The sequence below is a fragment of the Thamnophis sirtalis genome, unplaced genomic scaffold, assembly GCF_051295495.1.
Source record: "Thamnophis sirtalis isolate CommonGarterSnake01/CBP01778 unplaced genomic scaffold, rThaSir2_p1.2 scaffold_1, whole genome shotgun sequence".
In the NCBI taxonomy this organism is placed as follows: Eukaryota; Metazoa; Chordata; class Lepidosauria; order Squamata; family Natricidae; genus Thamnophis; species Thamnophis sirtalis.
The window spans coordinates 92,666,429-92,691,436 of NW_028261381.1; the positions used below are offsets into that span (position 1 = coordinate 92,666,429).

Sequence of the window (25,008 nt, forward strand, 5' to 3'; positions counted from 1 at the left end):
AAAGAGAAGCATTTGCTGCGGCCTGAGAAATAACCAATACAAACGGCCAGGCAACCGCAGGCCTGATTGCTAACGCCGCGGCGGCAGAAGTTGTGAAACTTCTGCTAGTTTTGCTCTCCCTCTTTCTCTCCTGCTCGCCGAATCCCACGCAGACGGGACTCTGCTCTCTCCCACGGTCGTGCCAGCGTCTTCCCCTCTTCCCTCCGGCTCCGGAGCGGCAGGTGGCGCCGTCCGTGGTTCGCACAGGAAGGCAGCCTGGCGGCGGGTGGCTTGGGAGGAGGCCCGCTGGTCAAAGGACGGCGGGGCGGGGTTCCAGCTTGGACTCGCCGCTTGGGCTCTGGCCGGCGGAGTGTTGCAGGCAAGTCGGAATGGGGTTGTGCCTGCCCTGCCTGGGGGGAACCGCCGACCAAGTGGTGGAGACGCCGGACCCAGTAAGTGGGGCGAGATCGGGCTGCCGAAACTCGTTCCGTGGCGGCTGGGGGTTTCTCCTTCCTTTTGGCTTTTCTGGGCAATCCCAGGTGTCGTTCAGCGTTCGCCTTCCGACAAATTCCAGATATATATTTTTTAACCCTCCTTCATGCAGCATCTCTAAAATGCCCTTAAGCCTTCGCCGAGCTTGTTCCCCCCCCCTTTGTTTATTAATTGTTAGATTATGTATGAAAAATACAACAGCTTTGAAGTACGAGCAAAGCCCGGTGTTTCTCCAAAACCAAGCCTTGTTGAGTTTACTTACTCCCAGGTTCCGCCTTGTAATATTAAAAAAAAAATACCACTATGTGTTTTGTGGTCCAAATTTAACTGCTTAGTTCAGGATCAATTATTCTTTTCACAGGTAAGGGCGTGTCTGTTTTATTATTTCCTTATCTTGCCTTTGTGCGCTGTGGATCAGTGTGTACCCAAAGGTCCATCATTGCAATGCCTGTGCTACATAAGCACAAAAAAATAAAAATAATGGCAGTGCCATCTTTCAAAAATGCCAAAGGGAGAATAAAACTTAGGATGCATAAGCCCTGCTAGAAAAAAGCTTGTTTGTTTTCAAAACACTTGATTTATTCCCGGGAATGTCAAATAATTGCTTGGTTGAACGCATAGCTTCAGACCTCTTTATAAAGGAAGTGATCTGGATAGGAATGACACTCTTTATGAAGTGTTTGACTGATGGGGAGTTAATAAAATCTTAGCTACAAGCAAAAGCAAGTCCTTCGTTTTCTATGATTGGGTTTTGTTGCAAAGTTGGTGTGCATAGATTGGAGGTTTGATTGAAAAACTGAGGAGATGCCAGATAGCCAGGCGAGTTCAAGTCAATGTGAATTAATGCAACGCTGTGGGCTTACTGAAAGGTCCTCACACAATAACTTCCTTATATCAGAAAAGTCAAGTAACTCATTTTCCTTTAATAAACAAGGTCCAAAATTTTAGGGATTGGAAGTCACATGTGTTGGAGAACATGCTGTGGGCTGAGTCACAAAATGGTATTCAGCCTATTCAGAAAAGAACTGTGATAGGACCCTACTAATTTAAAGCCCTTCGTAGCATGGAGCCAGAATATTTGCAGAAAGATTTTTCTGCCTGAAGTTATCTCTGCCCATCTGAAAAAATACAGCTGGTTTAATGCTTTAGGTCACATCTTTTTTTTATGCCTCTGCCCTCTGGAATAGCATTTACACAGGGTTGGGCTGATAGGGGTTTGCACCGATTTGGATGAGCCTCTAGCTAGGATTCTGCCCAGTTTGGCGAACCCCCAAATGCTGCCCCTGGCTGGCTCCACCCACCCCACCCTTCCCAGGAGTCTCCACGTGGCCTGTTCATCATGCCAGATAAGTGCAGGGCCCGCATGGAGGATCAGCGAGGGGGGATAAACGGGCCAACCGATGGGTCCAGAAGTCCGGAAACGAGCCTGTTCCGGTCTCCAGAGAGCCTCTGGAGCCGGGGGAAGCAGGGAAACCTTTCCAGAAGTCCAAGAAAAGCCTCCAGAGCCTGGGGAGGGTGAAAACCACCCCCCTCCACCATGGTGCAGGAGGCCAATAGTCCATGGCCACACCCACCCAGCAGTGGGACAGCGAACTCGTTGTTGCAATTTTTGAAGCCCACCCCTGCATTTATCCCAAATTTTGCAAAATTTTGACCCTGTCTGACTTTAGCAGCGTCCTAAAGTCTCCGCTTTCTCCACAGTAGTGAGCCAGGACAGTGTATGAGCCACTATTCAGTTGTTTGTTGATAATTGTTTGCCTTCTACCCTACCCACTCTGACGTAGCAACCTCTATATATTGTTTATGTTATTATTTTTAATCATTGATAGCCATCTGGAGTTGTATATAAGAGATCAGCTATAGAAGTTGAAATTATAAATAAATAAATATATTCACTGATACAAGCATTAATTTTCTAAAAAGCTATTTGTGATCCTCTTTTATCTGCCCTTGCTGCAAAATGTTGTGCATTAACCCTCTTCTTTGTTGTGACAAGCAGGCACAGTTCCACAATACGGAGTTGCAGCCACTCATCATTTGAATTTTCTAAGAAAGTTTATGGTCCTATTTGGGGGCCAGAGGCATTCTGGTAATATCTCAAGGGGATCCTAAAATCTTTTTTCCCATGATAAAGTGCTTATAATCTCCTTCCACATTATTCTTCTTCTAAATGTACAATACACAAAAGTTAGCAAGGAAAGTCACTAAAATTCCACCCCATTACCAAGAATGACCACAATAAGATTGTAATGTAGCTGATAAAATATTCTTGCAGGATTCATATTGGAAACCACCCAAAATCATTGTAACAGTGAGATGACCATCATTTAAATTTAATAAATAAAATAAAATAAAACTACCAGAAAAACTGTTTTTTTCTACGCAAATTTAATTCACACTGGTACATACTTAAATTGAAGATGAGACAAGCTGATTTATTTGACGTCTGACTGTTGGCTTGAATTTTGATTGTCCCAAATCAGATATAACAAACTCAAGATAAAAGTAGCTAACAAAAAGGGTTTTTCACTTATTCAGCTGGAAGCACCGTTTAGTCTTTCATATGTGTAGTTTAATGACCTGTGAAATGTTACTGCTTGGTTTTATGTGGATGACAGAACCCCAGCGGTGGAAGTACATGGCTCCTTACAGTGACTAAGGATTTCTCTCTGGCAATTCTCTTTTGTCAACATTAAATAATGTGACCAGAATTGGCATTTAAAAAAATGAATGCTCATTTCTAGGATTTTGAAAGGTTGTAAGATATTTGGAAAACCCTTTTGAAAACCCTGTATGTTACGTCTGCATTGGTGATTTGTAACTATTGTTATATGTTTTCTTCAGGAAATTAGAAGGCAGCAACTTGCAGAAGCAGCAGAAAAAAGACAAATGGAGGTAATTGGATATTTGGAACAGTAATAGATTAAAAGAAAACCTCCTCCTATAATGAGTGTGAACAATAGAAAGATCTTTCCTGGAAACAGCATCTCTTAAGAATGTGCAAACTGGCCATTATTATACTATTGGCAATGGGGTTATACTGAAACTCAGCACTACAACTAACTTTCCAAAAAATAAGGTAAAGATAAAGGTTCCCCTTGCACATATGTGCTAGTCCTTCCCGACTCTAGGGGGCAGTGCTCATCTCCGTTTCAAAGCCGAAGAGCCAGTGCTCCGAAGACGTTTCCATGGTCATGTGGCCAGCATGACAAAACGCCAAAGGGTCACGGAACGCTGTTAGCTTCCTGTTGTAGCCTTGTAAGTCCTCGGACTTACGAATGACAGCTCGGCAGCAGCCAGGCGCATCTTAGCCAATCAGACGCGCCTGCTGGTTGCTGGGCTGTCATACGCGAGGCTATTGGTTGAACTATTTGACAGCCGAGTATAAAAGCTGTCAGTCGAAAGAGAGACGCCGGTCTACTCACAGTTGATGTTCTATTCGTTCTTGTTTGAATAAACGGTTCAAGGTTACCTCAGACGCCTCCTCGTAATTTCTACCGCCGATTTAACACTTCCCACCAAAGGGGTTCCTGTTTTTCTAGTTGCATTTTTATGTCCTTTCAAACTGCTAGATTGGCAGAAGCTGGGACAAATAACGGGATCTCATTCCGTTACGTGACACTAGGGATTTGAACCACCGAACTGCCAACCTTTCTGATTGACAATATTAGCGTCTTATCCAATGAACCACCATGTCCCTTCAAAAAAAAAAACACCCTACTCAGTGCTTATTAATGAGAAGTAATAAGATCATGGATATGTGAAATAAGAAGCAATGAGATAATATTTGCAATGGTGTTGGGGGAGCTGTTCACAATAATTTATAGAGAAAGACCTGCAGATTAACAGGCTCTTATGTCTAAAACAATCTAAATATCAATGATGTCCTTGAAGAAACACTAGAAGAGATAACAGAAGTCACTCAAATTTATTATTCCAATTGATATGGAGAGGAGTTGGGCTGAGAATCTCAAGATTAAATGTGCAGGCATCACTGATTTAAGTAAAGCAAAAATACCAAAGTTCAGGATTCCTGATAGATTGGTGTTCTTTCAAACACACTGCCCAAACTTTGCTCTAGTATTTGAAGGTTGACCAAAAAGATAATACCTATAAATTGACTCTTTGCTTGAACTATTTCTTTATGGTGGGAGGCCTCCCATTTGATGCTCTCAACACCTATACATACATTTTTCTGGCGCGATCCGTCCCTGCCACCACCACTATTACAAAAATCCTCTCTGCAGCAAAGGAGAGAACCTGTATAATAATGCCAAAATCACAAGTTTTAAACCACATATTTAGTTTTGGCATAAGATCAGGCAAAGCAACAGGAAAAAATAAATAAATACAAGTTAAGACAGCTTTTTCAAGTATTTCCTGACACATTCCAGGGGGGAGGGGAGATTTGTCATTTAAAAATTTTAATTTCTGCATGGTGTTTCCTGCCCCTTTTGTGACATTAATGTATTTTAGGGTAGTTTTTCCCCCAAATAAAACTACCACGGCTGAGTGTGTAGTTAACTTAAAAAATGAGTGAGAAATGGGGATTATCCCCCAAAGTAAGGGGAAAAACTAGCTAGTCTTTAGCACACATTGTAGATTTAGGTAGGGCAAAGAAAATGTAGATATCCTCTGTTCTATGCTAGGTTTGACTGCAGTTATTTCAGTTTTTCTTTTTTAACATGGAAGTGCAATGGGTGGTGTTTGTTTCCAATTCTTCAGTGGAATGAGAAGTTTTGCCTTTGCTTTTTAACAGGTGTCAAATTCCAGTCAGTTGCTTCTTTTTAACATCTGCATTAGAGAAAATGTGAACAGCAATATCATGTGTAAGACAGTTGTGACTGATTGATGGACAGCCGATAAATAGCAATAATCCTATATATCAAAGGAAGAACATGTATATATAGCATATTTTCTCACCCATATTTGATAAGAATCTCATCAGTAAAATGGATGGCACATATATTTAATAAGTAAATAAAAATAATAAACAGCCATCTATTGGGGGGGGGAACCCTACTGAGAATTGCTTCTCAAGGACGCTTCAAAATATGCTTCCTGACCCTCCTCATTTTTGTAGAGGAGGGAGAATAAAACTTGTCCAAATGCTTCCCCAAAATGTTTTCCTGTAGCGTTTTTGTTGTTGTTGAAGCCCATGCTTTTACAGTCATATGTTATCACTCTTCTAAGTAAGGTTCAGAGGTGGGTTCCTACCGGTTCAGACAAGTACATAGTAACTCAGCCTGCCACGCTCCCAAACTGGTTCTATCGGCAGCATCATAGGGGCAGCCATCTTGTTTTTTGCTTTTGTGCATGTGCAGAAGCATTTTTTCAGTACTGCACATCAAGCGCACAAACCTGCGTGGCAGGTCCCTGAGCCAGTGGCAGCAGCCAGAATCCACCCCTGGTAAGGTTATGTAAATTTAATACAGATTTATTGGAGTTCTATATGGAATACAGATTAGAGAACTAAATTTATTTTGCTGATATAAAAATGAGATGTAACGTTGTTTCTTTTCCAAAGGCTGCATCTCGTGGTATTAAGAATCTCTCTTCTGTGGAACAAAAAAAACGAAAACAAGAAGAAATGGAGAAACGTCTTGAATCTGGAAGCCATGAACCAGACAAAGGCAATCTAAGGGTAAGAAGTGAAGAATCAAATTTGGATGGATAAGATCAATGGCCAGGATCTTCCAGTCTATTGTTTCTTACATTGCCAGTTTAGACAGGGTGTGAAGGCTCTTTCTTCTGATTTTTCCCCCTCAATATCTCACAAAACCTATCAATGTACCTGGCTTGATATCAGTCACTCTTATGTCTCTTTTAAGTGTTTCTTTGTGTATTGAAACTTTAGGATAAATGACTTCAGCATTTTGGCCAGACAATTGCAATTATTTAGATAAGTGTGGTGAACCTTTTTAGCACTGTGCCAAGATGGAAGCATGGCAAGCTGGTCTTCGCGCATGTGGGAGCACCTGAAACTGGAAGAGCAGCTCCCTGGTGCGCATGCACGGGAGTGCCGGAAACCAAAAAGCAGTTCCCCTGCGTGCATGCGGGTGCCAGGTGCGGGTGCCAGGAGTCTGAGTTTCCGGAGTGTGTATGCACACTGGTCACCTGGTCTTCTGGTGCACGCGTGAAGACCATCTGGCCGGCACACATGCACATGCCAAGACCCAGAAGTTCAGATTCCTGGCACGTGCATACACACCAGGGAGCTGCTCTTCCGGTTTCCAGTGCTCTCACACACGTGAAGACCGGCTTGTGCACGCCGGTACCCAGAAGAGAAATGGGTGACAAGCGGCGTGCCCGGAAAATGGCTCTGCATGCCACTTCCGGCACGCGTGCCATAGGTTTGCCATCACAGGCTTAGACAGATTCCCGAAGCTGTGTTCACACATTTGGTCCCATTTTTACAGCATATGATGGCTTGATCCATTATCTTGTCAAGATCACTGCTTTCTTCTTCAGTATAGATTTGAGATAGAGTCTCGAAGTAGAGATGTCTGGAAGTTCAGTCATGGCAACTCTTTCCTTTTTTGGTTTGAAACATTTTGCTGCTTATCCAAGTTGCTTCTTCAGACTAACAGACATTTCAACCCCCCCCCCCCCCAAAAAAAAAGAAGTCCATTTGCCGTGGCTCAGCTTCCAGACAATTTTACCTGATGACTTAGAATTTTCATCAGCATTGAGTGTGAGCCAGTCGGGGCAGTTCTGAAGTGCTCCCATCTTCAGAATTCCATTTAAAGCTGAAATAGGTAGACTAATCTCAGGATATAAGCAATGGATTTACACAGTCTTTATTTTAAATGTGATCATTGTAATTGCTGCATAAATTTTTACTTCTCTTGCACAACAACTTTTCCTTTATCTTAAAATGCATTTGCTTCCTTTACATAAACTCATGGTCCAGAATTGTTGTTTGGAATACAATAAAACTCAAATGCATTAGAAAACAAGTATCATTATTACTTGTTTTTTTTTCTTCAAAATACTATATTTAAGGAAGATTTTTCATAACCTAAAAGTAGCCTGGAAAAGTGGGATGAGGGTTGAAATAAAACAAGGTTATGCTTGCAAGTGAGAAATTGAATAATGCCCTTACCTGTAAAAAGTAGCTAAAATTCATTTCTGTGTTTTTGCTTTTAGTGGCAGGTTGGATAAAATACTGAGCTGCTTCAGAATGAAGAAGGGTGAAGCTTTGTCCTGCCAATAACTTGCCAGTTGCTGCAGATGAATTAAACTTGTTAATTGTTTGGCTTTTGCTGGGTGCCTCTGAAGATGCAGCAGTATTTTGCCGTTGTAGCAGGGTAGCTGACATACGTGCACTAAGGATGAACACTTCACAATACCCGCAAAGATGCCCCAAACTGATCACTTCCTGTTTGTGTTGCATTATTGTGTAACATTGCATGTCTAAATGTACTGGAGGGGTGAATTATGGGAGTTACTTAGGTAAACTGTTGCCATTTTCATGCCTTTGTGGTCATGGGGGAACAATTCTATTTTCCGAAAGTGCACCTTGTTAAACTTGTTGCCATCTTACCCCATGTTATACTTGTATGAATCAATTCAATCCAGTGCACAATCCTTGAATCCCTCACACCTGATTAAATGACTGAAACCAACAGGCTTGTTTTAAGAGTAAGAACTTCAGAATCAAAGCTTTAGTGCCTTCTGCTGGTTATACATTTAACTGCTACATTGCAATGAGGTGAAAAATTCCTATTCTTGTGTCTTCGTTTTTACACACGTTATGCCTTTCTGCAGGGTTTACAAAAATACAGGCCAAAATACTAGACTCTTATTTTTTAAAAAAATAAGTGAAAGAATATAGTGAAAGGTGTTCTGCTTTATCACTTGGGTGTGAAGTTTGGGAGAAAAACTCATGAAAGGACAGCTACATGATTCTACTTCTTTATGATTAAATTTCTTTATAAAAATTACTTTTTTAATTCTTAAAAACTGGTTCGAGGACATTATTCTGCAGATACATCCAGTGTAAAAATATGTTTATAACATCATTCATATTAACATACTGGAGTAAATATAAACATATTAAGTACTTATTCTCCCATATGATCCGTTGCAGCTTATCTGGAAGTGATGCAAAAAGAAACAGTAGATTTGTTGAACTTCTAAACTAATATAGGAAATGTTCACACATCTTGAATTTTAAGCAAGGAGTAGTATCGATTTTTATGAAAGAAATGAAGGTGCAGTTTATCTTGCTTTGTATCAGAAATAAAGATAGTTGCTTCTTACTTATTCCCAGTGTTATAAATATTGTTTTTTGAAAAGAAAATGCTTCAGAAATATATTTAAAAGTAATGACAAGTGTTGTATATGTAGATATATGTCTGAGAGAATAAAATGTGCAAATGAATTATTTTTTTCTGATTTTTACCTTTTCCATCCTAGACAAGTATGAAAAAATAATGATTATTTGACAAGAATTTGGCTAATAATAAATTAAATTTCCCATTTAAAATGTGACATAAATCAATGTAGCTTAAACAGATTGCTTAACCATATTCTATTAACCTCAGTAAAATATGTTGTTTTCTAATCTATTACAGTCGGTTCTTTTTTTAAAAAAATCTTGAAATCTTCATATTTCACAGTTTACACTTTCCTCTTTCTCATTTGTGCACATAAATCCAGTACTAAATGTTTAAAAAAATTAATTGGAATTCTGGAATTCATACTTTTCATTGCAATAAAATAGTTTAAGCTGTTAAATTATTGCAGTACTTTGGATTAAAATTCCAAAAGGCGCTTTGAGTGTCTTTAACTGTTTGCGTCTCTTTAAAGCAGCCACCCCATTTCCCTGCATCACGAGGCAGCTGCAGAGGAGAACTAGGTATTGATGTGTCAGGTGTAAAGATTTGCAAGCAGATGGTACTCTTATGCTCGAATGCACCTTTTCCTATTTATTTCTGAGGTTCTTTAGATTCCTATAAAATAATAGTGCTACTTTAAACTTTTCACTTTGTTTGCACTTACTGGGTTATTATAACCTTGTTCGTTTATTAACAGTACCATTTTTCTTTAGTTGAGCTAATCAACCACTTGGTGCCCACTTTGATCTTTGTGCATTATAATGTTGCATTAATAAAGTACAATCTATTAAAACCTGATGATAAATTGGCATTTGTACCACTCTCTTTCACTGCTTTTGTTAATGCAATGCCTATCTACCAATAACAATTATTTTTGAATCATCTAGATTGTTTTTATTATGCATAAAATCCCTCTGGAAAATGGTGCAAACCATGATTAAAGTGAAAGGACTAATTTTGTTTGCATAATTTTTTGTTAAAAAAAACAACAGAAGTGCTGTAAGGTGTATGTGAAATCAAAGCTCAATGATGAGATCATCATATAGTCGAGTCTCCTTTGGTCCTTTCCCCAGTTGGCAAAGTTGAATTGCAGCCTCTTGTCCTAGAAATGATTCTCTACTTCTACTCTAAAATGTGGTAAGGCATCCGGCTTTACATATACAATACATTCCAATGTGATTTTCTGCTTTTTGTTCCCTGAGCAGGCCTATTATTAAGTCCTTCTGAATAGCCATGTGGCCCCAGGACAGATATCCCACTTAACCATTTCTTGTGGGCACATTCTCATGATGTTGTCCAATCTTCTCTCGAAAACCTCCAGCAATGGCGCACCTACAGTTTCAGGATGCAAGCTATTGCATTGATTAATTGTTCTTTCCGTCGGGAAATTCCACTTTATTTCCAGGTTGAATTTCCGCCTGATGAGCTGCTTCCACCCATTGCTCCAATATAACAGTGGTGTTTTCTGCGATATGCCAACATTCCACATGGACATGGAATCACGCACAGAGGAAGCAGCTTAAGATAAACATAGTTGAGGTTAGCAATCTGATTGGCTCCAAATGGTCTACCGGGACAGCTGTGGGACCATCCTCTTCTGTTTTGTTGCTAGGCTGGGCAGTGTTATTTCAATTGTAAGGGAGACCAGTTTCCACAACCAATATTTTTGTATCCTTTGTGTTGGGAAATCCACCCCAATTGGACAAACAAAAACAACTTTTCAAATATGCCTAATGAAAAATGAAATGTAACTCCTGCCAGTGCTGAGTTATCCATTCCTCAAGATCTTAACCTAATTGGACCAATTGTGATTAAAATATTGGGTTGTATCATGGCTATTCTTATGGATAGAACAATCACTTTTGGAGACTTAGTTTATAAATGATTGCAAAATTCATTACACTCATTTATGTAGAAAATTAGGGGGGAAAGGAGTTCTTAGAAGTGTTTTTAAAGTATCTTTATTTCTAATACACCATGTGATTTGAGCTGATCACATCATTTATACAGTCACCATTCAAATAATTATTGAACAATGATTTTCTTTTCCCTAGCAAGGCACAAAGTTATCAAGTATAGTCAAGGAAAATTAGCAAAACCTATAACCCAAACCCCAGCATTTGCATATATCACAGATATGTGTATGGCAAGCCCCTTCCCATTATTTATCTACATATCATTTTCATTTTTTCCAGTATGTCCAAATATAATGGAATTGAGAAGCATAAACTGTCCCACAGGGTCAACAGTATGTGTGTGTGTGTGTGTGAGAGAGAGAGAGAGAGGGAGGGAGGGAGGGAGGGAGGGAGGGAGGGAGGGAGAGTTTAATATGAAAAACAATCCTGAATGAAATTGGTAACTTAAAAGCATTCTCAATAATTTTTCACAGATGTACATGATTTCAAAACATCTACTGGTTCTAAAAGAGAAATATTACTAAGTTGCTCTTCTCCATTTCTTGCAACTGTCCATTTAGCCAAAATTAACTGGTGTTAACTTGTGACCTACTGACTGCATGAATCCTGACTTTCTGGGAAACTTTGTTGTGTTCATTAGTGTTGGGTTTTGAATGAAGGGAAAGTTGTTGTTTCAGTGAATCAGCTTCCTGGATATCAATTGACCAAATGGGCCAGTATGAAGCTTGTCATTCTACTTTAGATTCTCAAGCAATATAGATACTATTTGAGACATGCCAGAGATAGACGTAACTTTCAAACTCACCATATATATCAGAATCAGCTATTTTCTAATATGAATAAACAAAATGAGCCATTCATTTACAGAGGATTTCTATTATTTCTTTTTAATTTCATTTTGTAGATGGGTTATCATATTGGTCCAGCAAGTATTTATGGACATGGGCCTGCCTGATGCAAGTATATATTTTCCCAATGTCTCATTCATTTAATATGAATATGTGTATAGATGAACTTCTTTTCATATAGGAATCAGCCAGGAAGCATAGAATAAATGCACCAATTTGATACATGTAGTGATCAGCCTTGAATTGTTGAGAAAATTAAATTGGCTGTTCACATGTTTAAATGTTAACCCATGAATAATGATTGACAAACAACAATGGTTGGAGTTGTATGTGATATAATTCACAAACAAGGAGCTGTTTTTCTTTGAACAATGTGTGTGTGTGTGTGTGTGTGTGTGTGTGTGTGTGTATGTATATATGTATGTATGTATGTATATGTATGTATGTATGTATGTATGTGTATATATATATATATATATATATATATGTGTGTGTGTGTGTGTGTGTGTGTGTGTGTGTGTGTGTGTGTATGTATGTATGTATGTATGTATGTATGTATGTATGTATGTATGTGTATATACACATATATATATGAATCCTGAATTTCTGGGAAGCTATATAGACAAACACCAGCCTGAAGATGGCGAGTGAGACCTCGCCGAAATATTGCCAAGACAATCTCAATCTATATTCGCTCTCCAGAGCCAAAGACAGATGGTTTTCCCATTACATTATTCTTCCTCACCCATGCTTTCTTTCTTTACTAAACTGAATATTCCCAGTTTATAGTACTGAATAGTATTCTTTGCTGTGGCAAATTATTGGGAATCATACCTACTGCTTTTTCAATCAAATTTCTCCCATTTCACTTTTCTAACATGATCCATATTCTTTTAATCATCCTACGAGTACATTCATGGAGTAATAATTAGGCTAAAAATATGTCTGTCTTTAAAAAACATATCTGGTTTTCGTAATTAACCTACCAAGAGTAACTTGCTATGAAAAGGTACAGTACTAGAAATAAATAGTTCTACAGTTCAACAATCCATGAAATGGGTTGCCATTTCCAGTCTGCATGTTAAGTCCAGAAGTCCTTTCAAAGCATCAACTAATTTGACTACACAGGAAGAATAGCGTGGGTCTACATATACCAAGTCCCCCAAAGAAATGAGAAGGCAATTTCACTTAATCTCTTTTTTGGTTTTGTAATGAGCAGAAACCACCAGGTAGCTGTCTGGAGTCAGGTCCTTGATGGTTGGAGACTTGTTCTGGATGGGGGAAGTTTTGCCATCCACCCGAGATATTTGCAGCATTCGGCAGGGGTCATGCTTCAGCAAGTATCCTGCAAATGTCTCCCATCCTCCTCCTACACGAACCATTACGTGTTTGTTGTGCAGCATCTAAATCAGCAAAAGGAATGGGAAAAAAGAAGGAAAGTTAAAATAGCTGAAGGGCAAAATTCACATTTATCAACTGTTGAGAAGTGAAAGGGCTTGATATCATACATAATCCTGTTAAACTCATTGTTAGTATCCAATACTGGGCTAATATGTGGCCGGAAATATAGATTTTTGCCCCTGAGATATTGCCTCTCCAAAGATAGCCAAATCTAGATGAATGTGTCCTTTCTTGTTATAGGTTCTAGGGAAATATCTATAACTTATGAACCCCTTCTAAACCAGTGGCCCCAACCTTTTGAGCACTGGGGACCAGTTTCATGGAGAGAGGGTTTTTTGTGCGCTGCTTGCACCCCATGGATGGGGCTTCACTTGTTTTTGTGACCCGGTTTCTGGCATGCTGCAGACTGGTACCCATCCACAGACTGGGGATTGGGGACCCCTGTTCTAAACTATGGCCAAAAAAAAGAGATGGGGGCGACAGTGCCTGCTTTGACTTTTATAGCAATTTGTTCCATAATACTTCATAATGGGAAAAAAGGAATGGATTGTTGATGTCAAATGTATATGTGGAAAATACCTGTAAAAAATAGCTGATTGATGAGCCAAGAGTGTTAAAGGGAGTTCATGTCATCTAAATAGCTTGGAAAGCCAGATCAATTTTATTGGGCAATATCTACATTTGACTTAGAGATCAATCAGCAAGCAGAGAAGCAGTGGCAATAGAGTGATGATCACAGACTTACAGTTTAAGCACTCCGGGACAGATGCAATTTCTGAAGCATCTTCAGGGACCATTTCATAAACAAAACATTGGAGTAGTTTAGCCTATAGGAATCACTGAAGCTAAAACGTTCTCTTTATATATGCATATACCTATTTGATGTGGCAAGAATATACCTATTTGTGGCAAGGAAGTAGGGGCAGTCAGGCATAACACAGGTTATGTAGACAGTAAACACACGGTCAATCAAAATGGACTCAAATGTCTATACACCAATGAACAGAGTATGAGGAATAAACAGGGTGAATTAGAAATTCAAGTAAATGAGGGCAGATATATTGTTGCCATTACAGAAACTTGGTGGGATGAAACCCACAAATGGAACATACAGCTAGAAGGATTTAAATTATTTAAAAGAAATAGACCAAATAAAAGAAGAGGTGGAGTTGCACTATATATAAGAAATAACTACATCTCTACAGAAATAGAGCAGAACAATGATGAGAACTATATTGAATGCATTTGGGTCAATATTAAAGAAGGGGAAACGACATTGCCATAGGTCTATTCTACAGGCCACCCAACCAAGCAGAGGAAGTAGATGAACTTTTTGCTAGGCAGCTAACTAAGGTATGTAGAAAGCATACCACAATAGTAATGGGAGATTTTAACTACCCTGACATTAACTGGGAAACAAACTCTGCGCCAAGTGGAAGATCCAACAGGTTCCTAAAGAACCTAGCAGACAACTTTGTTTTCCAAAAAGTAGAGAAGGGAACAAGGGGATTGGCCATATTAGACTTAATTCTCACTAACAGAGAGGAAATCATAGAAGGTGTTGAAGCCATAGGAACCCTGGGGGCAAGTGACCATGCAATATTGGAATTCAACATTATGCAAACACAAGTAGTAGAACAAAGTCAAATTAGAGTCTTGGATTTTAAAAGAGCTAATTTCAATAAACTTAGAGTTTGGGAAGAATTCCATGGATGAGAATCCTCAAAGGGAAAATAACTCAAGAAGCTTGGGAAATTTTGAAAAATGAGATTACAAAAGCTCAGTCTAGCACAATACCAATGAAGAAGAAAAGTAACAGCTCCCAAAAGAAACCAGCATGGCTGCAGAAAGAACTCTCTGACAAATAGAAAGACAAAAAAGTTAAGTATAAAAAGTGGAAGGGGGGAGGGGACAAAACTAAGGCAGAATATCAGCAAATAGCCCAAGCCTGTAAAGATGAAGCAAGGAGAGCTAAGGCTCACAATGAAGAAAGGCTTGCCACAAAAGTAAAAAATAACAACAAAAAAAGCTTCTTCCAACATATTAGTAGCAAGAAAAAGGTTAAGGAAACCATTGGTCCATTGCTGGGAGAAAGTGGCAAGAAGGTAACATGCAACAGGGAGAAAGCCACTATTTAACTCATTTTTTGCATCTGTCTTTACACAAAGGGATACACAAATTGAAATAGGGAAGAAAATGGTAAGTGAGCACCTGTCTACCCTGGACAAGTTCAAATCACCAGGACCGGATGGATTACACCCCAGGGTTCAGTACTCTTCAACATCTTCATCAATGATTTGGATAAGGGGATAAATGGGGAACTCATCAAATTTGCAGATGACACCAAGCTGGCAGGAATAGTCAATACTTCAGGAGATAGGCTTAAGATACAGAAGGATCTTGACAACCTTGAACATTGGGCACTATCTAACAAAATGAAATTCAATGGTGAAAAAAGTAAGGTTCTACATTTAGGCAAGAAAAATGAAATGCACAGGTACAGTATAGGTGGTACCTTGCTCAATAGTAGAAACTGTGAGAGAGATCTTGGAATCCTAGTAGACAACCATTAAAATATGAGCCAGCAGTGTGCAGCAGCTGCCAAAAAAGCCAACACAGTTCTAGGCTGCATAAACAGAGGAACAGAATCAAGATCACGTGAAGTATTAATACCACTTTATAATGCCTTGGTAAGGCCACACTTGCAATACTGCATTCAGTTTTTGATCACCACAATGTAGAAAAGATGTGGAAACTCTAGAAAGAGTGCAGAGAAGAGCAACAAAGATGATTAGAGGACTGGAGACTAAAACATGAATAACGGTTGCAGGAACTGGATATGTCTAGTTTAATGAAAAGAAGGACTAGGGGAGACATGATAGCAATGTTCCAATATCTCAGGGGTTGCCACAAAGAAGAGGGAGTCAAACTGCTCTCCAAAGCACCTGAGGGTAGAACAAGAAGCAATGGGTGGAAACTAATCAAGGAGACAAGCAACTTAGAACTGAGGAGAAATTTTCTGACAGTTAGAACAATTAATCAGTGGAACAGCTTGCCTCCAGAAGTTGTGAATACCCCAACACTGGAAGTCTTTAAGAAGATACTGGATAGCCATTTGTCTGGAACAGTATAGGGGGTTAGGCAGGGGGTTGGACTAGAAGACCTCCAAGGTCGCTTCCAACTCTGCTGTTGTATTGTATTGATCGGCACAAAAGAGCCACTCAGAAGAACATTCAGATTATCAAGTCACAAATGTGGTAACACCATCTTAACTCTGTTATTATTGTTCATACTCAGATCTTAATTTTACAATTTGTGATGGTATTGCATTTTTAAAGCACTGAATATACTGAATATCAAGATGCTGCATCAAAAAGTGTATCTTTTGCAAGACACATTGCAGCTTCAAGCATTAAATGACAGCTAAAACAGTGAGCCATATTCAATATCCTAGCCTAATCTGTTGAATATCTATTCTGAACAGTCTCCAGCACAGATAGATAAGAAGAATGGATATCTAGCACAATGGATGCCCCTTTGACAATCTTAATCTTTAATCATCATTAAAGTGGATTATTTTTTAAAAAATTGGTAGGTTTTCAGAGTATGGTATTATGATTATCACTGAATAAAAATAAATAAATAGTTATTCAAAATTCCTTAGACACAGGTGGCACATGGAGCCTTCTCTACAGGAATACGAGCCATCACCCAGCTCAGCTCCACTGCGCATGTGTGTGCCTCCCGCTGGCCAGCTCATTTTTGAGTCTCTGCTGTGCATGTGGGAAACGCACACACATGCGGCATGGGGGGGGTCATTCATGGGGTAGGAGCTCAAGTGGTGCAGCGCCTTCCCCACACCATGTTTTTGGTCCCAGGAGGCTTCAGAGAAGCCAGCTAGACCCAAAATGGGCAATGGGGAGGATCGCACACACATGTAGGGGGGTCATGCATGCATGTGCAGGGGGCGGGACACATGGGTGGTGTTGCTCACATATTGCTTTATGGGTGTGGGCACACTGTTGCGCACACACACACTTTCAGAACGCAAGGACAAAAAGGTTAGCCATCACTGCCTTAGTCCATAAACAAGGAAGTTCATCCACAGAAAATATAAGTGGTCTTGCTCTTAGGAAAAGAAAAGTAAACTAACCAAAGCCTTGTTTTATATTAATTTAACATCTGAAAGCAAAAGTCAGGTGAGGGAGAGGTGTAAGAGGTGTAATAAGCTGGCCCAGAGCCTTAGGGAACAGCCGATAATGGGAGACGCCGCCACGCTGCAGGTCCGAGTCCCAGCGGGTGCGGAATTGGAACGTGGCAGCCATGTCGCCGGAAGGCAACAGACTCAGCACCAACTCTTCCCGCAGGGAGTCCCGAGGGGGCTCAGTGGCACTCTCCACCGACCCCGAGACCCAAAGCAGGAGGCCCAGCAGCGAGACGGCCACCTCCATTCTCGCCGTGCCAGGAACATCTGCCTCAGAATAAAAACCTGTTCCATAATAAAACAACACTAGCATTATAAATGGTTCAAAATGGATTATCATACTTATTATTTACTAGTTCCACAATAGAAAGGGCTATACTCTACTTCTGGGTAAATACTACAGAAGTAATAGAAAACATGTTTAGTGAGGGCTGTCTATTCCTGATGGTTTGAAGATAAAAATGACTTAGGTTTTTCACAAATCATGACATTAGTTTGTTTGGGAAATGTAAGAAGTTTTTATACAATTAATTATCACTATCCCTCAATCACTCAAATCTGTATTGATCCCAGAAGAAGCAATTAAGCCAATGTCAGAAAATAAAATGTGCCAAGCCAAAATATATTGCAGAAAAAAAGTAAAATTTAAATATAATATTTTATAGATTAAATATAAAAGAAAAAATAATTAGAGCACTAATTATTTAATAGACTTCATGTTTAGTAAATATTCTGGATAAAACACTGAATAAACCAGGGGGAAGAAAAGTCAGACTGAGGACCTGCTCTTCAAACATATCTGGACAAAAGAAGTGGTCCAGACAGTTGCTCCTCTTGAGCAGACTTCAAGACAGCAATCTCTAGCAAGTTTTGGGCAATGGAAGACAAAGGAATAACCATTGTGTTCCTCTTGCAAAGGAATAGCTCATCTTGTGGTTAGCACCTTTAAAAGAATACTATGTTATCCCATTTCTTCAACAAATTATATTAGGAAATTGCCTGTTATCAGTTCTAGGCTGCATAAACAGGGGAACAAAATGAAGATCACGTGAAGTGTTAATACCACTTTATAATGCCTTGGTAAGGCCACACTTGGAATACTGCATTCAGTTTTGGTCGCCATGATGTAAAAAAGATGTGGAGACTCTAGAAAGAGTGAAGAGAAGAGCAACAAAGATGATTAGGACACTGGAGGATAAAACATATAAAGAACAGTTGCTGGAACTGGATATGTCTAGTTTAATTAAAATAAGTGCTAGAGATAAACATGATAGCAGTGTTCCAGTATCTCAGGGGTTGCCACAAAGAAGAGGGAGTCAAGGTATTCTCCAAAGAGGGTAGTACAAGAAGCAATGAGTGGAAACTAATCAAGGAGAGAAACAACTTAGAACTGAGAAGAAATTTCCTGACAGTTCAAACAATTAACCAGTGGAACAATTTAAATCTAGAAGATGTGAATGCTCCAATGGACATTTTTAAGAATATGTTGGATAACCATTTGACTGAAGTGGTGTAGGGTTTCCTGCCTAAGCAGGGGTTTTGACTAGAAGACCTCCAAGTCCCTTCCAACTCCATTATTCTATTCTAACTACTTTTCAGTTATTAGGGATCTTTGAATCAACAAGCCTAAAAACACTAGACTGGATTAATCTGCCTTCAATCCTTAATGAAAGAAAACTTTAATTACAAAAATGGATTAGACAGCACAAAGATAATTAAAATTTTGATTTTGAAAAGTTTAAATGGGTAAGTTATAAAGAATTAATTATAAAGAACCCTTTGTCTGAGAAACTTGATCTGTTTTAAATATATGAGAGATAACAATTTCAATAACTCTACACTAGAGGGAACTAACGTTTTTAATTGAAGGAGAAGAATACATAAAACTGATTAAGAACTACAGAATGATTCAAAATATTATAACATTTTGGAAATGTTATATTATAACAATTGGAAATACTGCAGGATACTTTTGAAAAGTGGAATCAGAAGTTAATATCAACAATGTCAATAGTGTTTGTGGATGCATTGCGTCCAAACAACGTTTTAGAAAAAATGTCAAAAGAAGAACAAGTTTTATTTGACAAGACAGAGATGGCATCAACAGTGGATCTAGAAATAAGAATGACATGGAAAAAGATGTTTAATTGGACATACAAAATAAATTGGTTGATGCTTTAAAAATCAAAGGCAATTACAATTAATAAACCAACAGAATGACTTGGATAATTCTTTTATATTGGATTTACAAAAGAGATTAATTAAAGCTTGGATGAATGTTGTAAAAATGAATATAAAAGAAATAAAGAAAATTGAGTTTTATGACATTACGTGGATTAAAAATAAGACAGAAGTCAAAGGAAGAAATATAAAATTAGTTTATTTGATAAAGGTTAAAATAGATATTGTTATTCTCTGGTAATTCTTAATAGATTATTGTTGACATCAGAACTGAAATGACTATTTTTATGGATTTGTTTATAGATAAGATATGGGGCATAGAATGATCAGATCATTTGGTTGTAAATTAAGAGGTGTTAAAAACGTACTAAAGTGTTTATATTACTTAACACAAATCTTGGAAGTCACTTCTTTACATATTTCTTTTTCTTTGTTATATTCTTAATTTTCCTCTTTTTTCTCTTTTCCTCTGAACTTTTTCCTTCACTATTTCTATTCTGTTCTTTCTTTTAGAAAGAACTTACTTTTTACTATTGCAAATATCATATTTAATATTATTTTTAAAACTTTGTAAATATTTTAGGAAAGGTGAAAGACTGGAAGCATGTGCGAACCCAAATTCATTTAATCTTCTAATAATTGCAATCAATGAGTTTATTTTTTCAAGTACCTCTTATATATGTTTGAAAGTTGATATCATTCAATTAAATAAAACAATGGGGATTACAAACTTGTAGCAGCTAATTCAGTTAAAAACTATGCAGTTAAAGACAACTACACAATTAGAATGCAACTAAAGAATTTTATAGGACACATGCAATTCAGATATGCCTAACATTTGATTTATTGGTTGGTATCTGCCTCCAATCCTTAACTAAATAAATAAAATAGTAATATGAGATGGATTAATTATAACAACAGCAATGTAATATAAATTTCAAGCACAACAGACTTGACCTTAAGGAAAATTCTCAAGTTAAAAAAAAACCTGCTGTTATTCTCATGACAAATTAGAAAACATATGAAAGATTCATAAGCTCTGGGGGGGTTTAATCAATGGAAACCTTTAGAGGTCATCCTTCCACCTAGGGGGAAAATATTTGAAATTTTAAAATGTGATACTTTGAAAGCATTTTCCCCCCAGTCATGACAGTCGTTGTAATTATAGAAGCATATCTTGATAATGTTGACATTCTTGTATCCATTTGTGAAATGTCAGAACCTTATGTTTAAATATGTAAGGGAACTTTATCTGAGGAAAGCTGAAATGATTTCGGTTATGAGTGCTCCTTTCTTAATAGGTTTTTAGTTAAAAAAGAAATAGAATGTTTGGGTTGCATTAGGAAATGCCCTGCTTTCTGTTATTCACATGCAAATCCAAGGTCAGAAAGCTGACTTGAATGTCATCAGAAGTAACATGTTAATGTAATATCATGGCTCCAAACAAATACAGAATTTTGCATCATCATCATCATCAACAATCTAGAAGAGAAAAAGGAGGGAAAAGAAACACTCTTTGATTATTTGACAAAGTCAACAAATGGAAAGAAAAAAGATTACCATTTTAACTCAAGGTATCTTTTTCAAGAGGCAATCAGAGTTTCTTGTTTTTCTTTGAAGACGTTTTACTTCTCATCCAAGAAGCTTCTTCAGCTCTGAATCTCCATAGACAGTTAGCCTTTTAATATAAATTGGGGCAGTTCTTGTGGAAGTGTAATTCCCACCATTTCTCTTAACCCAAATAAGTTGTTACTAGTCACTGTTGAGAAATCTGCCTCTTAATCTATTGTACAATCAATGCTAGGATCCTGAATTCAAGCAGAAAATCTTTAGACCATAGCACTTGTAACACTGTCCATGGTCCTGAAATTGTTAATCTATAAATCTTCAGCTCATTACCTTTCCCTCAACCCTCTTGCCTAAATAGTAGCCTTTTTGGGATAGTAGATTTCCTGATGACTCCAAAAATCATCATGGTTTTACTCTTTAAATTACCTGAAGAATCAATGGAAAAAAAACCCTTTTTTAAATTTTCCTTCCATGATAGATAAATTTCATAAATGTCATAAATTGAATCTTCTATGGAGTTCATATTTGGAATTTCCCACATCACAATTCTTTATAGAGGCTCCTAAAAGTTCCATTAATCAAGCTGAGTTTATATCAAACTGCATCATAAATACCTTTCCCCTGCATCCATACTATTTGTGTCAAAAGTATTAGATAATTCTACACACCAAAATAGTCCCATAAATATTTTGCCACAAGGCTTGACTGAGATTTGCAAGCTAAGTCTGCATACTGCAAAATAGATTGTTATACTATATCTCAGGTTATCACATCAGGATAGATTTTAGAAAGCATCTTGCTCTTTCTACATATTTCTATGGATCGTTATGCAGCAATTGTGTAAATTACTCTGGAACAATATGATAACAAGGAAACAAATGGAAAAGAATGATAAGCCCATGCAGGGAATCCAAGTTGTGTGTTTATACTAGGGTTAGGGATAGCATCCCTCCAGGCAACAAAAGGCCTATGGAAAGAACCAGGGTTTCAATGCCTTTCTGAAGGCTATTAGGGTCAGGATCAAATGATTTTGCAGGACAGTTAGAGGAAGATCATTCAGAGAACAGACATTGCAATGGAAAAGGTACACTGTCTGGATTCAGTCAGATGACATTGCTTCAAGGAAACCTAAAACATGCATATCTTTTGAAAGCCCATCAAAGACAAGTGGTGCTACAAGTAGGTTGAGGGTAATTGGAATGATATAGTTAGGAGGATGTGGTAAAATATGAGACAGAGTCATAAATGTATGGGTACTGAAAGAATGTAGAGGGAATGCAAAAGTGAGCAGCTAGTAAGAGTTTTGAAGAACCAAAGGCAATGGAAGAAGCCTTGTATGAACCTGGTAGAATTAAAGATTAGTTGGCATGATTGGTACACAGTACATTTAATGCAAATATGTTAGTTATTGATATTAAGCCAGTTTCATTTGTACTTTAGGTCAGCAAAATATGAAATCATTGGAGAAATTTTTAAAAAATCAATTGCCTGTGAAAACTTTGCTTGGCTTTGAAAAGACGATTCAATTCAGATGAATTAAAGTCCTATTGATAATGTCTCTTTGCTCACATGGGGATTAATGAATTAACATCTGGTCAACTGATTTTATTTCTGTCCAAATTGCATTTGACTTTCCTAAGACTGGTTCAAGAATTGTTGCTATTGCACAAGGCACTAAGTATGACTGAAACAATCTTCTCACAGCTTTTGAATTTTATGAAGCACAAGCCCATATCATCACATTTTGGAACATTGGTAATTTGGAAACATGAAACAAAATACCAGAATGAATATTTTGTGAAATAATTTGTATAAGTATTTGTATACTCCTTTTTGTACATTTTTAAAATGTACCAATAATATGTTTCCATATTTCATTTAAATTTTTATGAGAGAGGGAGGGAGGGAGAGAGATGGACAGAGACAGAAAGAGACAGAAAGAGAAAAAGAAAGAGAGAGAAATATATATAGAAATTGGTCAAAAGAAATGCAGGCAAAGGATGATGGCTTAATAGATCATGTTTTTATTTGGGGCATGTGAATTAGATTGGCTTGAATTAAAATTAAATTAAAAATTGATTTAATGAAACAAGAAATAGACTTATTTGTTTCGTGACCCGTCAAAAGCGTGGACGACAAAAGCACGATCGACAAAATCGCGCCTTTGACGTCATCACAGCGTGACGAAAAAGATCGAAAAATTCAAATAAAAATTAATAAAAATTAAATTAAAGCAAGCCGATTCACATAAAGGTAAGGGTTAGGTTTAGGGTTAGGGTTAGGTTAAGGGTTAGGGTTAGCTTTAGAGCATTAGCGTTAGCGTTGAGGTTAGGTTAAGGGTTAGCGTTAGGTTTTTCGTTACTTTAACGGTTAGGTTTAGGGTTAGGTTTAGGGTTAGGTTAAGAGTTAGGTTTAGGGTTAGGTTTAGGGTTAGGTTTGGGGGGCTTAGGGTAAGGTTTTTGCTTTATTTTTACATTTTTCGAACTTTTTCGTCGCGCTGTTATGACGTCACAGCGCGCTTTTGTCGAGCGCGATTTTGTCCTACGCGCTTTTGTGGTGGAACCATTTGTTTTACTGATCTGAAATGTTTTCCATTAGGATACTTTGGGGGGAAAGTATTCAATTGTATTTGAAAAGCATTCATATAACAAAAGAAAGTTGCCCTCAAATGAAATGCTTTTCATTTCATAAAAAAGATATATGAGAGATATAAGTCAATGCTTCTACATATGAATAAGGCCTGATATCACTGATAAAAGGTGAACATACTGCATAAATGAATGATTTCCGAGAAACCTATTAGTTCTGCAACCATAACTTGCAAATTGAAAAGGAGGAGAGCCTTTTCTGTTGCAGCTCCGACCCTGTGGAACGATCTCCCCGTTGAGATTCGTACCCTCACCACTATCCAGACCTTCCGCACAGCCCTCAAGACCTGGCTCTCCCAGCAGGCCTGGGGATAGGTTTCCAATTTACCCGCCCGAGTGTTGATTGTTGAATGCATGTTGTGGTTTATCATTTTATTTTTGGTCACTTATTGTTTGTCTCTTGTTACTGCACACCCTTCCCTTTGTGATTGTAAGCCGCCCTGAGTCCCCTCAGGGAGAAGGGCGGCCTATAAGTCTTAATAAAAATGTCAAAAAAAAAATCAATTTAATAACTTGGAAATCCTCAAATAATAGTTAAGTCAAAGAAGTTGCAAATATGACATTTATCACTAGATGGCAGACATGCTCTGTATAATGTGTGCTAATCTGGTACATCATACTCTAACCTGTGTGTAGGAGAGTAAAGATACCATTGAAAGTGAATCATATATACATACATATACACATACATACATATGTATGTACATGTATACATACACACATTTAATTATTAACAGAGAAAAATCTGAACCAGGCTTGGAAATCCCATAAGTCTTGAGTGTACATTTCATAGCTTCAAAATAATGATTCCTATGATGTGTCTATTTGATCCTAAACCGAAGCTGTAAGGGGGTGGTGTTGTTGTTTTTTTAATTGGCAACCACTGTTGAGCACAGTAAGATAGGTAGGATGCAAAGCAAGTTGCTTGGATATTATTATTTTTCCAAGCTTGACATAGCCACATTCCTATGGTCTGCTCCATTAGGGGGTTGGACAAGTAGTCCTCCAAGGACCCTTCCAGCTCTGTGATTCTGTGATTCCTAGACATGTGCTGCTGAGGTATTTGCTTTTTATTAGGACGATACTCCCTTCTACTAATCTTTTGCCTTATCCTGTAGTCATTTGCAGTTCTATGAATATTTATTCCATATCAATGACACTGAATTCATGAGAGAATTTTGGGACAGTCTTCTTTAGAATTATTTATTGGACAGAATTTTTAAATCACCCCAAACAAGTCAGTTAGCTGGGTGTAGACATGGGATGGCTGGATAAATATAACGAAATCCAAAACCACTTTACCAGCAGTGGGGGGGAGGGAACTTTCCCACCCCCCAAGAAACAAAACAGGAATAACAGAATCAAAATCAAATCAAATGGTTGCCCTTTATTTTTCCTAGCTATTATTTTTATTTTATTTATTTGTTT

The 25,008-nt window shown here is 38.0% G+C and overlaps 2 protein-coding genes across 2 annotated transcripts in view; one reads left to right on the forward strand and one right to left on the reverse strand.

Annotated features, from left to right (window-relative positions):
- The first annotated feature begins 287 nt into the window (after positions 1-287).
- On the forward strand, positions 288-8,864 carry SVIP (small VCP interacting protein). The gene is made up of 4 exons (XM_014070937.2): positions 288-431; positions 3,316-3,366; positions 5,999-6,115; positions 7,621-8,864. Exons 1-4 carry the CDS (start codon positions 369-371, stop codon positions 7,633-7,635), a joined length of 246 nt encoding a protein of 81 aa, XP_013926412.2. The 5' UTR covers positions 288-368; the 3' UTR covers positions 7,636-8,864.
- A 3,240-nt stretch (positions 8,865-12,104) lies between these two features.
- Positions 12,105-25,008, reverse strand: part of GAS2 (growth arrest specific 2) — a 126,773-nt gene continuing 113,869 nt past the window's right edge. Inside the window, exon 8 of the mRNA XM_087721399.1 lies at positions 12,105-12,980. Within this exon, the coding sequence (XP_087577525.1) occupies positions 12,762-12,980 (219 nt within the window). The 3' untranslated portion in view covers positions 12,105-12,761. The remainder of the gene's footprint in view (positions 12,981-25,008) is intronic.